General features: G+C 40.1%; 1 protein-coding gene across 2 annotated transcripts; it reads right to left on the bottom strand.

The window, feature by feature from the left end:
• Positions 1 to 5,602: 5,602 nt before the first annotated feature.
• Positions 5,603 to 16,468, bottom strand: fbxl16 (F-box and leucine-rich repeat protein 16). 2 transcript variants are annotated; one of them, XM_034539909.1, is made up of 7 exons: positions 16,184 to 16,459; positions 15,761 to 16,111; positions 10,613 to 10,855; positions 9,080 to 9,345; positions 8,584 to 8,668; positions 6,779 to 6,842; positions 5,603 to 5,751 (listed from the first exon to the last, which is right to left on the bottom strand). In XM_034539909.1, exons 1-7 carry the CDS (start codon positions 16,457 to 16,459, stop codon positions 5,603 to 5,605), a joined length of 1,434 nt encoding a protein of 477 aa, XP_034395800.1. The 2 variants fall into 2 exon arrangements, with proteins under 2 accessions (XP_034395800.1, XP_034395798.1); XM_034539907.1 differs by having other exon boundaries at positions 15,761 to 16,468.
• Positions 16,469 to 16,695: the final 227 nt, after the last annotated feature.

Raw genomic sequence — 16,695 nt, 5'->3', positions numbered from 1 at the left:
GTTTTGTTTTTCAAATGCTTTTGGAACATCTGCAGGTACTAAAGCATCCACTAGTCATGAGTACAAAGATTGTCTTCAGTCAAAGTAAGTTCAGGCACAGGTTGGCTAAACACAATGAAACTAAAAGAACACACAAATTCAGCCAATTTCAACATTATCAGTCAACTGTCAGTATTTATTTTACTGCTTAAAGTTGTGCTGTACAAGGGTTGTAACAAAATGGTGACAGATGTAGACCAAAGGCTGTGTAGCGAGTTGTAGAAGTGAACGGAGAGATTTACCTTCGATAATGTACCTCAGAAAGGTTTGCTGTTACTTGTTTGTAGCTGAAAAATTCACGACTGCATGTCAGAGATCATGATATGTAAACTTACATTTAAATCCTTTGGAAGCTCATTAAAAACAAAAATACTGAAGATCAGCGATCAAATTGTGAGTCATGGTTTGAGAGTGCAGGAACAGAGCTGTTTGTGCACAACACGTCATCTTGTATGCTGACAAGGGACCAATTAGTGGCTTATCAATTCATCAATGACAACTGTAATAGTGACAGGGTTGACCTTATCTTAATTTGTTGATAAGCAATTGCCATTTTTCTGTCTCATTACATGTCTAAACCAAAACGTTAGTAGAGTTGTACCCAATGCAGCCAATTAATGATAATGAGGAGTTGGCCAAACTAAACCAGAGGACGTTTCCTCCATGTGAAACCCCTAACTTGGGTGGATCGTTACAGTATTAACTACATCAATATATCAGCATGCTTTCCATCCTCAGGTTGTCTTCACTCCCAACTCACATGCCTCCCTTCTGGACTCTCACTCCCTACAAATACCGACGCTTGGTCAGTGGTGTGTGTCTGATACGAGGCACCCTTAAGTGTCTGTATGAGATGTACTGGGCTTTCTACCAACTCTAATGTAAACCCATCCTCGTCATGATTAGATGTCAGAGCAACTGACATAGTTTAAATAATGAGAAACTCTGCGTTTGGTGGGATGAGTCAAATAAACAGACTTTCAACCAGGAGACCGCTGTTTGTGTCCCATGTCAAAGCAAGTCAACGTTGACTTATTTTACCATTGTTTCATTACGTAACTTACATAATTGGCTAATGTCAATTACATAACAAACGTTGATTTAAAAAAAAAAAAATCAAAATCACAAACTTTTCCTAAACCTAACAAACCTTGTGTTGCGTAAACCAATAACCACCCGGAATTTGCTTTAGAAGAGTAAACCTAAAAAATAAGTAAACCTACTTTGGAGCTGAAATTAAGTTTCCTGTGAACACAAATGTTTATTTTGAAAATACATGGTAAAGAGAAACTTAGCGTCATAGTTCAAAGTGGAGGGCCACGCAATGTTCCAATAAAGGCTCAGGCTCTCCCACACAGAGCTACTGCTAAAGCTAGCTTGTTGGCTCATGCTCAAAACTTGGTTCAAGTATTTTTCTTTATCTTCATTAGTCTTGTCAGAAATTAGCTTCCATAGTTCTTCATCCTCTGAGATCTTTCCCTTTTGTCATGTTATTAGGCAGCTTAAACATTGCTTAGCAATGACAGAGGTTAATCTCAATGCGTTTATGTATATCATACTCTGTATTTCCACATTCAGGCCAATGACAGTAAATATAACTTGTCACCACTGTTTGCCCCCTTATTCTTTATGAATACAGCAACAGCAAACAAAGTTGAAACTTGCTTGCACAGAAGAAAATATACTCTTGTGCATTATGACAATTTGTCAGTGTTAATGTTAAAGGTCACTCGTGTCTAACGAGTGTACAGTATGTTAAATGTGTAATCGGTACTTCATTTCATTTTGGGGTCTGAAATGTCAGAAAATAATAATGATAATACAAAATAAAAAACAGCAATCAATGCATAAGCTAATTCAGGCCAAAATGTGAATCAAATTCCATAAAAGAAAATCCTTTGAAGAATGTCTCTTCAATAAATAAATCACATGAATAAGACACAAATTAATTTAAATAAATAGATAAATAAATAAATATACTTATGTACAATGAAGAGATTCAGACAACCTCTAAAATGAGCCATCTTGAAACACAACACAGACCAACTAAAAACATGCATGGTCTGCCATGTCCATACAGTTCATACACCGCTTCAGTGTCGTCAGCGATCCGCTAGAGGCAAGCAGCCACATTTCATGCGCTGCTGCAGATGCATTTGGCACAACCTAATACTGGCTGCATTGATCCAATCCCTTCAGTTGGCAGTCAGCACATCAAGCAGCACATTGGCTCGCTGTTGGGCTTATTCATTTCTTTCAATATCAGATGATCATAGGAAAGACACATGACTACTGGCTTTATAGTTATTTGTTTTCCCTTTGTAACATCAATAACTTATTTCCATATTAAATACATACTTTGGTTTATGGGAAACTTTACTTTTTGACCTTCGTACCCAGAGTCAGATACCTTGATGATGCCTTTTTGTATCAGTTTAGCATTATAAAGGCATGTTGAATACTACGCTTAGAGTAGCTTCGCTCAGTTAATGGATGTGGAATCAAAGGGCTCAGAAAGAAATAGGATTTATCACAACTTGAGTTTGGTAAATAATTGTCCCCTTCAAATTTGAATTTTAAGCAAATTTTAGAAATCTCGTAAAAACATATGCAAATGAACTGGTTTGGAGCAAATAAAAAAGTTGCCGCTATGGCTTATGCAGTAGAAGGAGGTTGTGAAGAATTTATTCAGCAAAGGAGTTTCCATATCCCATTTAGCACAAAGAAGAATAATTGAATTTAACCATTTCCATACAGCTTTTCTTCGGCGATACTTCATACTGGTAGAATAGATATCCGCACACTTAAACCTATGCGGAAAACACTGCGAAATAAAGATAACAGTGTTCTCTGCATAGATTTTAGTGTGTGGATGTCTATTCTACCATTTTGAGCCTTTTTGATACTTCGGGCACCTTTTTTAAGATAACGTGATACGGTGGTTATCCTGCATTATTCTACTGTGATACTTCAACATGTGCTAAGAAATATGTGAATGGAAACCCAGCTTATGTGATCATCTGATTGCTAATGCCTCGTTGGAGTTTGTTGTAGCTTTTCTGTCATTGAGTGAGCTGAAGACCCCTGACTGACATATTTGATGAAGATTTCATATTATATTAAAGGCATAACCATAACAGTACAGAACAGCTGATAAACTACTATAATGAACTCAAATACTAAGCACAATAATTGTGGGAAGTTTGGGTTTAACAACATTTGGCAGAATTTTTGGTACAATTCTGTCCATATTACGTATTTAAATATTTACCAATGATGCATACTTAATAGGTTTCCTTCTCCCTGACATTTGGCCATTGTTCTATGAGCTCTTTGGTTGTTTTAACCTTGTACTTTTTGAAGGGGTCGTCTCCACCAAAGCATTTCTTTACCAGCTGAAAATATCTGTCTCTTTTCTGAAAACACTTTAGAGGAGCAGCGTTTCTTCAGCTGAGACGCTTTGGTTGCATCTGGTTGCTATGATACGGAATATCCCCGGAAGTCAAAATGTCAGCACGAGGTAGAGTTGTTGCTGTCGCCCTGGTTCTGGATGAAGCCCGCAGGCAGAGACAGACCTGCTAGTCTATGTGGCGAATGGGTTTATCTCCACCTTGTTGGAACCGTGGACATCAAGAGAGTTTTAATCTGTTTGAATAAAATGTGTTTCGATGATGAACGAGATAAATGGCTGGTGTGAAAATGTATTGTATGTTTTCTATGTTAAGAAATCCCAATAATTGCCTTTAACATGTGTCAAATAGCATGGCACCGGAAAAGGGTCAACAATTAGCGCGTCCACTCAGCTGTCATGTTTCCATAAGCCTAAGCCAATGGGAGCTGGAGCTGATAAATACTTGTGACTGCCGAACCTAACCGTTTCCCCTGAAGACCAAAGCCAGATGTTAGTGGGTGGTGGTGTGTTTCTATGCAGAGGGAAAGGGGATTTAGTGACGTTAGACCAGCCATTGATTGTAGGGACTGAAAGCAGCTGTTCAAAGATCCCACTCACAACAACTAATTGAGCTAAGCTAGGCTAAACATGATTGTAAAACATAAACTTAAGAAAGGCCATTCATAAGTTTCTGTGACTCTGGGTTTGTAGGAAAATGTCTGAAATTCCTGCAAACCTTATTATCTTTAGCTATATCTCTTAGCCCCTGTTCCTTTCTGTCCCAGGCCTGTAGTGGACTGCTCTAATATAAAATACTGAAATCACACAGCCTCCTTTTTACCTTTTTAGTAGCCTGACCATAGCCAAGGGGTCGCACAATGCATTAGCAGCTTCAGAACCATCACTCAACATTATGTGTTTCTCTCAATATTTAAAAGATGAAAAGAAGAGGTAGAAGGGGTTAATGCCAAAACCAGTTCTCCCCCCCCCACTAACTGAACTTATTTTGTCCAGAAATGCCAACACTGTCACTTCAAGGACCAAAGCCGCCTGGTCTTCTATTCATTTGTGTGAAAAGCATGTTATCCTCAGCAGAAGCTCTCGAGCCTTCAAGTCAGACACTTTGTGCACTTTGCTTTCCATTCGACTGGATGCTTGTTCATGTTGCGCAACACATTTCCCCTTCTAAAAACACAACATTCACAGTTTACGACAGCTTGTCCTCCAGATCTGTAAATTAAATATGTGTACAAAAAAAATTTGAAGAAGAGAGGGGGGAAAAGTGAAGCGACGAGCCAATCAACTTCAACACACACAAACAATGTAAACCGATGTTTTTCAAATGTTCTCCTTTTTTTCCCGTATTGACACGGAAATGGAAAAAGGTAGTGGTATCCCAAAAAGGTGGGAACCTGTGAATCCGTCACGCACACACAGAGGAAGGGAGAAAAGAGAGAGAAAGAGAGAGAGAGAGATATTCCATCCCTGTCATTCACTTCCTGACCTGCACCTTTACTTCTCTCTGATTCCTGTTTCTCCAGCTGGCATTATGGTGTCTCTCTAAACAAGAGAAAACGAATCCTTTGATACCTTTTGAGAAAGAAATATCAGCAGTTATATTACAGTGATGGAAATAGAAATATCAGTACTCATGGTCGTGAGGACTTACATTTGTTTCACTTACCATATACAGTGTGTGTGTGTGTGTGTGTGTGTTTACGGTGTATGAGCGCATGTGTGAGTTCCACCTATCAGCTCAAACACAAGTCTTTATTTCCCTTTCTCTAATTCCTCGAGAAGCCCTCCTCTGTAAACAAAATCCTTTAGTCAATTCTGAAAAAGAGACTTGCTGTCAGACAAGACGTCACACCAAGCTCTTCACTCCAGCATCTTCTTGAATGAAGCGCAAATGCCACGCCATCATCCTCTGGGTGTGGCATATACCATCGCCTGTCCCCTCCTGCCTCTCTGTCCGCCGATGGGTCAGTCTACTCAATGGGGTGTGGAGGAAGACGGGCGGGGGAAGGGGGCAGAGGTCACGAGGAACGGTGTGGCACAGTAGGAGCAGTTCAGTCTCCGGGATAGCGTTTGAGAAAAGAGTGAGGAAGAGGAAGGAGGAGGAAGGTGAAAGAATGGTGGTCGGTTGGTCGGTCAGTGGGCGGTTCGGTGGTCTTACTCGATGACCATGCAGTGGGGCAGGTGCTGGGAGTAATATTTGAAGAGCTCGGCGGTGGCTCCCGGGCAATTGGTCAGCTCGAGCTCCTCCAGCTCCTGCAGCTGAATGAGGCCTGACAGGCCGGTTGTGGTCAGCAGGGGGCAGCCTGGGGGGCAGGGTTACAAAGTGTACAAAGGTGTACAAAGTGTAGTTCAAGTGCTGTTAGTTTTTGAACTACAAGTTTTCTGAAATGTGCAAATGAGGCATGAGGCTCACATATATGTGTAGTTTGGTTGTTTTCTTTCCGCTAGTCGGAAGCGAAATAGCCCAAATCTCAAAATTTAAATACAATGTCTTTGCTGTGGATATCTCGCTTTATCTTACAACATGACATCATCAGGAGTTGCATTTTATCCAACAAACAATCCAAACCCTAAGCATATTCAGTATACTAACATAGAATACAAAGAAAAGCAGCAAACCCTCACAATTTACAATTAGGAAACGCGTGCCATTTTGCTTGAACATTTTTGTTTTTCATCTATAGTTGCAGCGGATGTTGACGTTAATATGCAAATTAATCAATCAGCTCTAAAGTGAATCCACTTTCTATGAGCATTAGTTACTGGTCAGTTTGTATCTTCAACTGAAGCAACAAGACGGCATTGTGACCTATTGGCCGAGGAAAGGCCATTGGTCCATCACAATCTGATCATGAGACTTCTGCTGTGCAAAGACACATGAGATGTCTTTATTCTATATTGGTGGATCCGCCACTAGATGGCACTATAAGGCTCCGGAACACAGCACAGAGTAGAATCTAATTCACTTCAATACAGTGTAACACAGTTCACTCGGTTTAATTTAATGAAGAGCACATTATTGAACAAGCCACAATGTTGCAAGATTTCTATGAAATACAATGTGCACCAACACTTCATATGTTTAGATTATCTTTAACAAAACTATGCTCTCGCTTCTTATCTCCTTATCTAATGCATGAGGGACCAACAAAGGTTTCAATGTTATAATGTTTGAAAGGTCTGTGTTGGTGTGTATGTATATATATATATATATATATATATATATATATATATATATATATATATATATATATATATATATATATATATATATATCAGGTCAGCTCACATTCGAATAGAAGGAACCATTATTGGAGCTATAACTCATACCTGCAAGAGACAGTAGACGAAGACTCCTCATTCCAAACAAATGTTGGAGACCAAAGTCTTGCACCTGCACAGACACACACACACACACACAAAGAGCACTATATAATAATAATAATAATAATACATTGTATTTGTACATTGTATTTGCCTTAAAAGGTACTCAAGGCACTATAGATGGTAGAAACAAACAATAAAAGCAACAGCAAAACAAGAAAGACGACAATACTGAGAAACAAAATAAAAGCTAGTATCACAGGCTAAATGCAGATTTATATAAATGGGTTTTAAGTGCTGTTTTAAAAGAGTGACGGAGAATGTCTGAGGTGACGGGGGAGAGAGTTCCAGAGTTGAGAGAAGGCCCTGTCCCCCCAGGTCCGATGGCTGGACAGAGTAGGGGGCTAAGGAGGTTGGCGTCTGCAGATCTGAGGTTGTGGGTGCAGGAGGTCAGAAAGGTATGAAGGGGCGAGGTTGAGATATGAGAAACCCTTATCATTGTACCAAGTATAAGAGCAACTGACTCTGGACTAAGCCTCCCCCTCCCCCACATTACCATGGAGCCCATACTGTCACTACACTGCACACCCTGAATAAATATGATATCATGTTTTGAAAAGCGATTTCAGAGAGAAGCAGACCGAAGAGTCTACAATACGCGTTAGAAGAACATACACTTGATGAAAAAAGGTTCAAAAGCGTGCAGAGAGAGTAAAGTAAAGTTATCAAGCTCCTCTTTTATGGAACCAGCTTCCACTTTCAGTCCGGGGGGCAGACACAGTCACCACATTTACTCTTTTTTTGGGGGAATTTTTCCTTATCCGATGTGGGACAGGGATGTCATATGTGTACAGATTGTAAAGCCCTCTGTGGCTAATTTGTGATTTTGGGCTATACAAAATAAACTGAATTGAAATTGAATAAAGGGACCGTGGGATCGAGGCAGAAAACCATGAAATGAAGGAACAACCCTTCTCCTGGAAAGACGGGGAGGTCTTTATTCAATGTGACAATCATTACAATACAATCAGTATACCTTCAGTAGCTAGCATAGCATAGCAGTGCTAACATACTGTGCTAACGTTTGCTCCACAGGTTTGTTATGTAGAAATATAACGTTTTAGAAACATATATGTCCTTCTCTCCTTCAGGTGATTACACACTGATTACATAATATAAATATTGTATTCCAATGCTGCCAATTACTCCCCCAAATGTTACACACCGTTCCTTTAACCGTGACTCGTTCCAAATGGGCCGGTAGTTATTGGGGGAGTCCAGGTAAATACAATATTATTTCAATTCAATTCAGTATTTGAATACGGGAGTGCCTATGGCAAGCTTTAAGGGGAAGGGAATGTAACCAGAAGACAGGGAGGAGTTTACAATCGATGGAGTTGGATGGATTCAGCCACAATACTGAATATGTTACTATTCTTAGAGCTTTACTCTAAGTTGGAATACAATCAGGCCGTCAGGTCAATGTAGAATGAACTTAGTGAGAGTCCTCACTAACAACCCTCCTGTGTTTATCATAGTCCAAAAACTGAAAGTTACAATACTGACTATTTTACCTTTCTTAGAGCCTTACTACAAGTTAGACTACAAATATTAAGTTTGAAATTAAGGAAGTGCTACAGGAAAGCATGCAACTTAAAAAGATTGATCCTGTCACTCGCATGAAAACGCTCAGCACATCCATCGCAATCTGCTCATCAGATATTATTGTATATATTATTCATAGATATAGTATATCCTGCAGATAATTTCTCAAATGTGTGTGTATGTGTGTTAGTGTGTGTGTGTGTTACCTGACAGCACCAGCGCAGATAGAGGCTCCTTAATGATGACATGGTGGACAAGTAGCCCAACCCAGTGTCTGTGATCCGCACACACCTAAAAGTAAACACAATACACAACAAAACACTTGAGTAATCATGACCTTTCCTTTTTATGATGTTTTCAATAACTTTGCATATTTGCAGTCAGTGTGTAGATGCTCTGCAGTCAGTGTGTGGATGCACTGCAGTGAGAGTATGGATGCACCGAATAAACTGAATTGAATTGTGTGGATGCTGTCTGCTCTGAAACCTAAAATGTTTCCACACTTTACTGCACATGTAGTGTTTCCCATACTTTGGATTTAAAATATGACGGTGCAGGTCGTGTCCCTGCGGATCTTGAAGATTTTTTTAACTTCAATTTGAGTAATTGTTGACTTGAGTACTTTAATGACTTCTGCACGTATCAGGCTGTATCACAGGCCTGTTCACAGGGATGAAAGCACAGGACCACAAATGCACTGACCTGTCCAGCACCAGTTCTTCCAGTTTATGAAGGTCACAAGCGATGTACTCCAGGGCCATGTCAGTGATCCGAGGGCACCAGGACAAGTCCAGACTGCGGAGCTTGCGCAGATTCTCAGCAACCAGCTCCACGCCGTCGTCAGTGATCTTGGAGCAGCCAGAGAGGCTCAGGGCAGTCAGGTTAGGAAGGCTGTGCACCATGTTGACCACACCATGATTAGTGATCTCCCAGCAGGAGTGAAGCCGCAGAGTGTGGGTGGTGTAGCCCTGGGGGGAATGTCATTTGAGTTTATTTGATTATGTAAGTGAAAGCCTTTTAGTGTGATCAAATCTACTTCTGTATTGCTCTCTTTGACCCCAAACTTATAATGTATGAATATGATGTTTTTAATTTATAAACCATCTACACTCAAAATCACTCCAAATCAATCTGTTGAAAACTTTTCCACCATATATATTTCACGCATTTACTGTAACTTGGTCCCTGTCAAGTTTAATGAGGGCTGAGCACACAACTGCCATGGGCCCAACTAGCACTGAAAGTACGAGGAACCTATTGCTTTTGTAGCTATTATTATTATTATCACTATCCATTCATCCATCCATTATCTCTAACCACTTATCCTGTTCAGGGTCGGGGTGAGGGGCTGGGGCCAATCCCAGCTGGCATTGGGGGAAGGCAGGGTTCACCCTGGGCAGGTCGCCAGACTATTACAGGGCTGACAGCCATTCACGCTCACATTGCCCATCTACGGGCACTCATTATTATTATTATTATTATTATTATTATCATTATCGTGATTATGAATATTATTCTGCTGCACGGTCACATTTTTGAGGGGGTTGGGACGATCAAAAAAACACAGAAAAGGAACATTGTAAAATTCTGCAATAATTGCTCACAGCTCCCTAAAACACCAGGAAAAAGTTCAAACAAAAATATATGACATTCAGAGCATTAATCTCTCGTCTAACAACTATCATCTACGTAAAGATGGAGAGGGGTAATATCTCCCTGAGCAGAGCATGAAATCTCTCTCCCTCTGCGTGAGTCGTTATCAGCCGGCCTTCAGTGCCTATTAGTGCATGTTAGTGCACGTGAGCATGTTTTCGAGGAGATAATTGTTTATTGAAAAAAATGTACTTAATTATTTAGTAATTTACTTACTTATTCATATTATATTTATATTTAATTGATTTAATTTCAGTTTTATTATTTATTATTTACTAAACTAAAAACTGTAAAGCTGAGGGAAACTGATGATAATGTGCTGTAAGATTGTCACAATGACTGCTCCTACTTTAATATTAAAACATTGTCTATAAGTTAGTTAGTTTTGTTTCCACCAAATCAGCACCTCCACCAATGCCAGCTGGGATCGGCTCCAGGCCACAGCGACCCTCTAGGATAAATGGGTCTCGCTGATGGATGGATGATAGAATATGTTGACTATTAATCGGGATCCACAATGAGAATTAAGGTGTGTGAATGTCAACATAAAGTACCAAGCTGGTTTCTCTTGTGACACTTCACCTGTTTGGCTGTGAAGTAGGCCATGGCCGTGTCTGTGACGTGGTAGGCCTGCAGGCTCAACTCTGATAGGTTGGGCAGGAGCTGTGAGATAGCAGCGATGGCGTCATCCGCCACATTGATGCAGTCACTGACGCTGAGGGAAGTTAGCCGGGCATTGAGACTGGACCATAGGCCGGCCTCTGTGAAGTCGTTGCAGCCTGACAGTTCAAGATGCATCAGGCCTTGCATTTGCTCCAACATGACCTGTAACATCAAGGACACCAGTTTGACTGACTGAGATAACGAGTGCAGAGATTACAAGAGGATTAACAAAACCAAGTCATGAAAAGGTTGCACTTCCGCAGCAGCATTCTTAAAAAAGTCTTTTAAAATGACGTTTGATGAAACACAGCAACTTAAAGCTACAATTGGTAACTTTAATGAAAATTACTTTTCTATATCCTGACCGTGACGGATGAGCTGGGTAAGATATGCCAAATGTCCTTTGGTGCACTAAAAAGAGGCAGATGCACCTGATTGTTTCACAGATTATCTGTATCATGTACAACTAGCAGGATATAGTTTGAGTTTGAGCAAAACAAGTTAGCTTCTACAGTTGTACAATGTTTTTAACACGTACAGCTGTATTCACAAACACATTTTTTCAAGCTCCTATCTGTTAGGGTTGATGAGATAAGGGAAAAAGCACATTAATTTAATTTCTTTTCTTTTTTCGTGTTTTCCCTTTCTCTTTTTCACTTCATGTGTTTTAGGTCAGTCAAGCTGTCGCACATTAACACATTAATGAAAAAAAGAAAGAAAAATAACATGAAAATTGTGGAATAATCAATGAATCATAGGTACTTGTTTGATCCTGTTTCTTGTCGTATGTGTACAAATTGTAAAGCCCTCTGAGGCAAATTTGTGATTTTGAGCTGTACAAAATAAACTGAATTGAATACAGTAACCTGTACTAGTTATACACTATATAAACATTCCTTCATACATTAACCTGTACTAGTACTAGTTATACATTATACACATCATCCTTCATACAGTAACCTGTACTAGTAATAGTTATACATTATACACAGCATCCTTCATACAGTAATCTGTACTAGTACTAGTCATTCATTTAACTCCATACAGTAAGCTGTACTAGTACTAGTTATTCATTTAACATCATCTTTCATACAGTAACCTGTACTAGTACTAGTCATTCATTTAACATAACACTTCATACAGTAACCTGTACTAGTACTAGTTATTCATTTAACTCCATACAGTAACCCGTACTAGTACTAGTTATTCATTTAACATCGTCCTTCATACAGTAATATGTACTAGTTATTCATTTAACATCATCTTTCATACATTAACCTGTACTACTACTAGTTATACATTATACACATCATGCTTCACACATTAACCTGTACTAGACTAGTTATTCATTTAACATCGTCCTTCATACAGTAAGCTGTACTAGTACTAGTTATTCATTTAACATCATCCGTCATACAGTAACCTGTACTAGTACTAGTTATACATTTAACATTGTCCTTCATACAGTAACCCGTACTAGTACTAGTTATTCATTTAACATCATCCGTCATACAGTAACCTGTACTAGTTAATCATTTAACATAGACCTTCACACAGTAACCTGTACTAGTACTAGTTATTCATTTAACATCATCCTTCATACAGTAACCTGTACTAGCACTAGTCAATAATTACAAACATCGTCCCTCATTACATACTAGATTTTATAAACCCCAAAAAACAGAGAGGAACTACAGAAGTGTAGTTTTCTCTCAGACCACTCACATTACTAAAGGCTGAATCATTACTATCGGATTTTTTATGCCAAAAGTTCAGAGCCTACTCCAGTCCACTCCTACTTAGCATCCTGAAGAAGTAGATAAACATTTCAGAAATATTCTCCCTCTGGGCACCACTGGCAGATAAACTGAATGACAACATGGTAAAATAATAGTATAAACACTTACACATTTCATTATATCTTTATAAACTTTAGAAACCATTCATTAGATCTCTGTATACTATATATGATAGCATTATCCATCACATTATTACTTGTTTGTGTTTTGTTAACAGAGCATGTTACATCTGAAGTGATTTTTCCTTCTCATTCTCTTGAAACAGTCCCATTGTCTCAATTGACAGAATTGAATGCCAGAACGAAAATAAAATACAAGAAAGATGAAATAGCATTCATAACACAAAGAGAGCTGAGTGTGAATTCTACAATATTGTGCAGTCAAACTAACCTCTACATTTTCTTTGCATTGGATTTATTACCTTTTAAAAAAAAAAAAATTATTTAGTTTTAGGTGCAACAAAATGGTAATGCATAAATCATAACCCTTCAGCAGCAAAGTCCACATATAGATCATGCATTCAACAATTCCAGCTTTCTCCATGGCAACCATCCACTCACCCAGAATAGCCGCCTAGCAGGTTTGAAGAGCCATCTGAAAAACAACTAATCTGAAAGGCACCTCATACCTCTTCCTACATAATATGTCATCATAAAGGCAATGATCTTAAGAATTGAAGTCATGGAAAATTCATAGTGTATTTATATGTTTTGCCACTGCTGTGTAAAACTATGTATTATCATAACGAAAACAGCAGGTACCAATGTTGGCTAAATATCCAGTTGTACAGTATACAGACTCCACCAAAAACAGACTGAAGGATAACAGGTTTAACACTCCTGTGTTCTCTGGGTAATGAATTCAGCTTTCATCTCACTAGTGATTATACTGGAATAACATAAACATTGAGATAAGCTGTAGGCCTACCTTAACAGCTCACAATTTTTCCACTGCACCTTTTATTCCAATAGTCTCTCTCACTTTCTCTCGATCAACACCAACATCATTTTAATGTTTCCTATCACTTCTCATTGACACTTTTTTTTGCAATCAATTCATGGCTGCAATGCTTTTATTGTAAAGTGTATGTGCAGAAGATGTTGGGTTCCATTAACAGTAGCTTGACACTAAAAGTCAAAAGAAAGTCAAACTGAACACGGTTTCGTAACTAACTCGTAAAATCATGACGCTTGGTCAGTGGCCCTACACTCTACGTACCCCTATGTTAAATGGTAAATGGACTGTACTTGTATATCTCTTTTCTGGTTTTCCAAAGCGCTTTAACACTACATTACATCATTCACCCATTAACACCCAATCATACACTGATGGGAGGGGCTAAGGTTCCACCTGCACATCAGGACTAACTAACAATACACACAATCATACACCGTAGGCACAGCTACGGGAGCAATTTTGGGGTTAAGGACACATCATCATGACATTCTAGGTACCCTTATTCAATTCAATTCAGTTTATTTTGTATAGCCCAATATCACAAATTACAAATTTGCCTCAGAGGGCTTTACAATCTGTACACATACTTATGACATTGTAGGTACCCCTTTGATGCTAGAGATACCCCTATGATGCTGTAGATACCCCTATGATGCTTTAGGGTATACCTATGACGCTCTAGGTAATCAGTTTCATCTGGTTACATACACACAGTCTCTATTCAAAATAGACTTCCAAGGTAAGTTTTAGTTTTAGTTATACTTATGCAACCAAACTACTAGTTTACACTGGAGTTAGTAAAAATCCTGGTGCGTATCATACAGACGCTAAAGGGTGCCTCAGTGTTTTCATGCCAAGGTGTACTTGCCAAGCATAGGTATTTTTTAAGTTGGGAGTGAGAACGGGTTGGAAAAGGAATGGCTCGTGTACTCACAACAACTAAGAAAAGAGATCACATTACTCCTGTATTAGCTGCTCTGCACTGGCTCCCTGTAAAATCAAGAATCACATTTAAAATTCTTCTCCTCACCTACAAAGCCTTGATTGGTGATGCACCATCATATATTAAGGAGCTTGTAGTACCATATTGCCCCACTAGAGAGCTGCGCTCACTAAATGCGGGGCTACTTGTGGTTCCTAGAGTCCTAAAAAGTAGGATGGGAGCAAGAGCCTTCAGTTATCAAGCTCCTCTTTTATAGAACCAGCTTCCACTTTCAGTCCGGGAGGCAGACACAGTCACCTCATTTAAGAACAGACTTAAGACTTTCCTGTTTGATAGTGCTTATAGTTAGGGCTGAATCAGGTTTGCCCTGGTCGAGCCCCTTGATATGCTGCTATAGGCTTATAGGCTGCTGGGGGATGTTTTAGTATACACTGAGCACCTATCTCCTCTTCTCTCTCTCCTTATGGATGAATTTACATCTCTCCATTGCACCTTATTAACTCTGCTTCCTCCCCGGAGTCGTTGTGACTTCACGTCTCATAGGGTCCATTGGACCTGGCGGTGTCTGATGCCTGATGAGCCGGCCTACCGCGTTGGCCGTGCTGATGCGCCCCGCCCCCCCTCTTCTCTACCTCCTTCTGTTTCACGGATTGGAGTTCCATTCATACATTGTCATATTCATGTAATGTGTTTATGTAACTTTGTAAATGCTGTTCATTCTGTACACATGACATCTATTGCATCTGTCCATCCGGGGAGAGGGATCCTCCTCTGTTGCTCTCCTGAAGGTTTCTTCCCTTTTTTCCCTGTGAAAGGTTATTTTTGGGGAGTTTTTCCTGATCCGGTGTGAGGTCCTGGGACAGGGATGTCGTATGTGTACAGATTGTAAAGCCCTCTGAGGCAAATTTGTAATTTGTGATATTGGGCTATACAAAATAAACTGAATTGAATTGAATTGAATATAACAAATGAATGACAACAGTATTTGTGTTAACAAGAGTCAGATCAGGAATGTAAGTATGATATGAATATGATGTTGTACTGACAAAATAAGGGCTGGGGAAATGGAAACTTTACAACCTTTTCAAGGCAACAGGAAAATATGTAGAAAGTGTTAAGTTTAGATCAGAACACAGAAAGGATGTGTCTCTTTCCACAAATAACCATATTGGTGGCTGCTCACATTTGTTCCTGATCTGTGCCACGACTTTGTTGTCTTAATTGATGCTGATACTGTAAGGGAGAGCTGGAATGACTTGATCTCCCAGCTATTTTGAACTAGTCGCTTTGTATAACTTAGAACCAGCTCAGATCAGGGAAAATTCACATCCAATAATCTCTGTCTTTTTCACACACGTCCTGACTCACCTCCAAACCGGCATCTGTGATGGTGGACCTCTTGAGACTGACTGAGCGAACACCTTTCTTGGACAGCGGGTAGTTGTCGATAAATTCACAAATGTCCAGGTCTGAGACGCCCACAAGGCAGAAAGACTGGAAGCCACGCAAGGCGAAGGCCTGCAGACTGACAAACTCCTTCTCCCCATTGGGCAGTAGGGTATATAGCTCCTTGGCATGCAAGATGGGTGTCACGCCCTCCCAGAACTTGGGCTGGTACAGCACCTTGCGCCATGTCTTGCATACCTGCGCCAGCACACATTTTTCAGCTGTAGTGAAGTACCAGAGCAATCGGTTGAGCAGCTTCTCATCAAGGACAAGCTGGCGTTCCAGCAGCATGGGCTTGGACAGACTGAGAGGGGGAAGCTGACGAATGGATGGCTTCAAGCCCACCAGAGGCTTTCCAGGCTCCATGTCAGAGCTCAAAAGAGAGGCAGCTGAGTTGGGCATGCCAGGGCCGTCCAGGTGATGGTGGTGATGGTAGGGTAGAGAGGACGGTGGAGGAGGTAGGATGGAGGGTACCGAGGAAGACTGGCACAGACGGTTCTTTGCAGCAGGTGTCCCCTTGGTGATACTCGCACTGCCTAGACCGTTAGGCTGGCTGGGGGGCAACTTCACCATACCGTTGCGAGTCACGCAGGGAGACTTCAGCTCGCTGGGAGTGGTCATGTTCAACATTGGGAACCTGGGGGAAGAGAAAAGTGTAACAGTGTGCTGTAAAACACTGAAAACAGTCAAAGTCAAATTTCTAAAAGGCCGAGGTGTGGAAAGACTATAGTACTTTGTGATTATATCCAAGCAAACATTTAGCTTCCAATCAATAGCATAGCGAAAACAATCAGTATGCAATCCCTCAATGTTTCATTGAAATCAGCTGAGATGTCACCTGAAGTATCCGCTTCGAG

This window comes from Cyclopterus lumpus, chromosome 8, assembly GCF_009769545.1.
Source record: "Cyclopterus lumpus isolate fCycLum1 chromosome 8, fCycLum1.pri, whole genome shotgun sequence".
NCBI classification, from domain to species: Eukaryota; Metazoa; Chordata; class Actinopteri; order Perciformes; family Cyclopteridae; genus Cyclopterus; species Cyclopterus lumpus.
Note: the sequence above shows the minus strand (reverse complement) of the source record. Positions and strands in the feature narration are given on the sequence as shown.